The sequence below is a fragment of the Aptenodytes forsteri genome, unplaced genomic scaffold, assembly GCF_000699145.1.
Source record: "Aptenodytes forsteri isolate BGI_AS27 unplaced genomic scaffold, ASM69914v1 Scaffold66, whole genome shotgun sequence".
In the NCBI taxonomy this organism is placed as follows: Eukaryota; Metazoa; Chordata; class Aves; order Sphenisciformes; family Spheniscidae; genus Aptenodytes; species Aptenodytes forsteri.
In genome coordinates, this window is record NW_008795131.1 from 851,674 (window position 1) to 855,959 (window position 4,286).

Consider the following 4,286-nt stretch of genomic DNA (forward strand, 5'->3'; position numbering starts at 1 on the left):
CAGCACTCCATGCGGCCTCGTTACCGGGTCCCACAAGCCCAGCTCCCGCTGGCTCATTCTGGTAGAGCCCGTGGTAAAGATGTGTCCTTCCCGTGTGAAGATGGCCCGCCGGGGCCTCAGCCCTTCGTGGGGGGCAAACCTCTCCTGGGGGGAGGGGGAGAGAGTCAGCACAGGGCATGGGAAGGGGAGAAAATGGGGGGGTCCGGATCTGTCCCCCAAAACAGTCACTGAGTCCTGCTCCTGGGGAGTGCATGAGGCTCCTGGGGTGCACACGCTGCGGGAGAGCCTCCCTGGCACCCGGCGCATCCCCGGCTCTGCGGGGTCCCCGGGGCGGCGCTGGCTGGGCGGGAGCCGTCGTCTCGTACCAGGTCCCAGAGGCCCAGCTGCCGCTCGCTCATCTTGCTGAAGCCGGTGGTGAAGATCTTGCCATCGGCCATGAAGATGGCGCGGATGGGGCGAGCGCCGTCATGCGGTTTGGCTTTCTCCTGCGCCAGCCGTTAGCGGGTTAAAACCAAAGACAGAGACGCGCGGGTGCAGGCGGTTAGTAGGGTCAGGCAGGCACGGGGAGGGGGGACCCCGCGGCGGGATGGTGGGGGAACACGGCGGGAGCACTCACCGCCACAACCTGCTGCTTGCGGGGGTCGATGACTCGGACCTTCTTGTCCTTGCAGGTGGTGACGAGGAGGCTGCCGTTGCGGTTCCAGCCCACGTTGTAGATGAGGTCGGTGTGCATGTCCTCCAGCACCAGCAGCATCTCCCCCGTGCCCACGTTCCAGAGGATCACCAGGTTGTCACAGCCTGCAGAGGACCGATGAGGTGGATGCCACCACCCCACGGATCCCACCCGACCCTGTAGGAGGGTGACCCGGGGCTCCCCTTACCTGCGCTGAGCAGGACGTTGCGGGCGGTGGGGTGCCATGAGATGATGCCCACCCGCTTGGAGTGTCCCTCCAGCGTCACCACCGGCTCTGTGACATTGCGCACGGGGACGTAGTCGGGGACCTGCCACACCTGGGAGGGAACAGAGAGCAGGGTGTGGGGTAGCAGGGATCACCCCGTGAGCGAGTGCTAAGCGGCTGAGGGCCTCGGAGCCAATTAACCTCATCGTTAATCCTGGCTCAGGCTGCGGGGAGGGTGGCGAAGGGACAGCAGCAGCGCCTGCATCCTGGGGTGCATCCCCAGCACTCGGGGTGCTGGTGGGCACAGGGAGGGGGGCACAGCCAGGGCACAGCCCCCAGCCCCCCCCCAGCTATTCCTGGGTGCTGAGTCGCTGGGGCGGGTATATTTAGCACAAACTGCTGCATCATGGAGAGAGCAGCCACCGCCAACGCGAACGCATGGCACCGCGGCTAAAAATAGGCCAGTGACACTTCACAGGCGGCAAAGGCGGGGGGATGCTCCGCGCCGCTTCCCCAGTGCCCGCCACCCCCCTCCTGCCCGGGGTCCGGCCCCTCACCATGACGGTGGTGTCCTCGGAGGCCCTGTCGATGCCGTGTCCTCGGAGGCGCTGGCGATGACGTTGTCGTTGTGGGGACACCAGTCGATGTCCAGCACAGGCGCCGTGTGCCCCGTCACCAGCGGGTGGTTCTTGTCCACCCGTCCCGTCTGCAATGCCGAGGTGCCGGGATGAGTCCCCAGCAGCCGGGGGGGCCTTGCCAGGTGCCCCCCAAGCCCCAGCCCGGCCACCACATGCGGTTGTGGCACAAGCAGGGACACGCACAGGGCCCTGGCGGTGGCCAGAGCTTTGCACCTGCCTCAAAGGGGGAAACTGAGGCACACAGTGGGAATGGGGCTCGCTTATAACATGAGGCCCCGCAGAGATGCAGAGGGGAACAATGTGCCCCGGGAGAGGTTGCTTTGTGTCCCCTCTGATGGCAAGAAGGACACACCTGCTGGGGTGGGCAGGGCAGACCCCCATCCCACTGGGCTGCTCCCTGGGCATCGCGTGCCCCTGGGGAATTTGGGCTGGTGAGAAAGCAGCCAGGGGTTTCCTGCATCACCTCGGTCACCCCCGGGACATCACCCTTCGCAAGTGCCAATGACCACCCCAGGTAGCCTCTGCCCCAAGCCCCCACATGAGGACAGGGATGTCGAGGCAAAGCTGGGGGGCTCTGGGGCCACAGCAGCCCCCCAAAAGCAGAGCCCATCAGTATGTCCCCCCCATACATCCCAGGGGGGCAAGACCCTGGCACCAGCCTCCCCGCTCACCTTGGCAAGAGGCAGGACAATGAAGGCCCCCCCGCCGCCGGACTCCACAATGATGGCCACAAACTTGGGGTTGACGGCACAGAAGGAGCTGTCCCACGTCACCTTGGAGACGCGGATGTCCTCGTACATCTGGTCGGCCTTCACTGGCTGCCCGAAGACGTGCCGGAACTTGCTCTGGCGCACCACGCGGCGGCTCATGGCTGGGGGGCACAGGGTCAGGCCACGACCCACCCCGGCACAGCACGGAGGGGTTTCAGCCCCCTCAGGCCTTGCACTCCGAAAGACCCCCCCCTACCCTGGGCACAGGGGAAGCCTGGGGACACGGAGATGGTGGGGGATGAGGGTGCAGGATGGTGCACGACGTGGCCCCGACCCCGCGGCAGGGACCGGGGGCAGCCCTGGTGCAGGGGGGTGTGGGTGCTGCAAGCGCTGGGGACAGGCATCCTGTGGCCAGAGCCACTTGACGGCTGGGTAGGGACATGGCCATGCCATGATGTGCAGCTGTGCCATGCCCTGTGGCTGTGCTGTGCCCCATGGCTGTGCCATGCCCCACGGCTGGCACTGGGGTTGGCACATGAGCAGCTGCAGTAGAGAAGTGGGGCTGAGGGGAGTTTGGGGCGGACACGGAGGTGCCATGCACCAGGTCACAGACTGTCCCCTTGTGTCCCATCCTCCATCGGTGGCCCGAGGTCGCCTGGCTCAACCCAGCACCCAGGAGGGAGGCTGTGCCTCCAGTGTTGCCCACCCCACACCTCCCCCCATGCGCCCCTGCTCCGGGGCTCCGCATGTGCCACCCACTCTGCACCCCCAACCCTGGCACTGACCCCGGGCGAGGGCTGGACCCAGCACAGCCACACAGCCCCATGGGCACACCGGGGTGCGGAGGAGACCCCCATGCTCAGCACAGCCCCGGCAGGGTCTCCAGCCCTCGGCCACAGCCAGGCACGCTGCCTGCATTCACCCATCTCCGTCCCGAGCCTGCCTTGCTCCTGGGACCTGCCTGGGGGCAGTGAGCCCCTCAGGACCCCAAAACCCCTGGAGCTGGGGCTTTGCAGCACCCATGAGCCACTAACCACCCCGGGGACTCCCCTGTGCTCTTTTGGGGCCTCAGCCATTGCCAGGGGCCATATCCAGCCACCAAACCACAGCCTGGAGGGGCTGGTGCGGGCAGAGTTAGGAGTGAATCTGCTCCTCCAATTCCCGGCTGGTGGCTTTTGGCCAGGGCATGTGCAGCACCAAGCCAAGCCACATCTGCCTGGTCCCTGGGCGTCCCCAGGGGTCCCCATGGCCCTTCAGCATCGCCCCTGACCTGGCAGAGCGGGTACGGGTCAGAGCCAGGTGCTGAGGGGGCCCGGAGCCCTGCTACCGAGGGGGGCTGGATGCTGACACTGCTGGTGTCACCCCCACGGTCCCGGGCACAGTCCCCAGCCCTGGGGAGGAGTGAGTGGACTCCACGGGGATGCCCTCCGGGTATTTTGCAGCACCTCATCCATTGCCAGTGGGAGCAGAGCTTAGGGTGTAGGCATGCAGGGGAGGGGGTGATGGCCTGGCCGGCTGCGCCAAGTGCATGCAGGGTACAGGCAGGGTACAGGCAGGGTGTGGGGTGCAGGAAAGGTGCAGGTGAGGTGCAGATGTGGTGCAGGCAGAGTTGAGCAGGGTGCAGGCAGCGTGTAGGGTGCAGGCTGGGTTGGGCAGGGTACAGGCAGGGCTGAATGGGGTGCAGGCAGAGTTCAGGTTAGATGCTAGCGGGGCTGAATGGGGTGCAGGCGGGGTACAGACAGGGTGCAAGCAGGGTACTAGCGGTCTGCAGGCAGGGTGCTGGCGGGCTGCAGGCACGACAGCTGGACGGGGTGCAGGCAGGGTGTTAGCGGGGTGCACGCGGGGTGCAGGCATGATACAGGCAGGGCACAGGTGGGGTTGGATGGGGTGCTAGCAGGGAGCAGGCGGGGCGCAGGCAGGGTGCTAGCAGCGTGCAGGCGGGGTCAGGCGGGGTGCAGGCGGGGTACGGGCGTGATACAGGCAGGGTGCGGGCAAGGTGCAAGGCACGATACAGGCAGGACAGCCCCGCTCCCCGTTCC

General features: G+C 66.7%; 1 protein-coding gene across 1 annotated transcript in view; it reads right to left on the minus strand.

Annotated features, from left to right (window-relative positions):
• The window catches only part of CORO6 (coronin 6), a 3,883-nt gene extending 1,438 nt beyond the window's left edge, over positions 1–2,445 (minus strand). The window contains exons 1-6 of the mRNA XM_019471765.1: positions 2,209–2,445; positions 1,492–1,605; positions 882–1,011; positions 617–798; positions 366–485; positions 14–144 (exon numbers count right to left, since the gene is read on the minus strand). Coding sequence (XP_019327310.1) covers positions 14–144; positions 366–485; positions 617–798; positions 882–1,011; positions 1,492–1,605; positions 2,209–2,406 — 875 coding nt within the window. The 5' untranslated portion in view covers positions 2,407–2,445. The remainder of the gene's footprint in view (positions 1–13; positions 145–365; positions 486–616; positions 799–881; positions 1,012–1,491; positions 1,606–2,208) is intronic.
• Between the last annotated feature and the right edge of the window lie 1,841 nt (positions 2,446–4,286).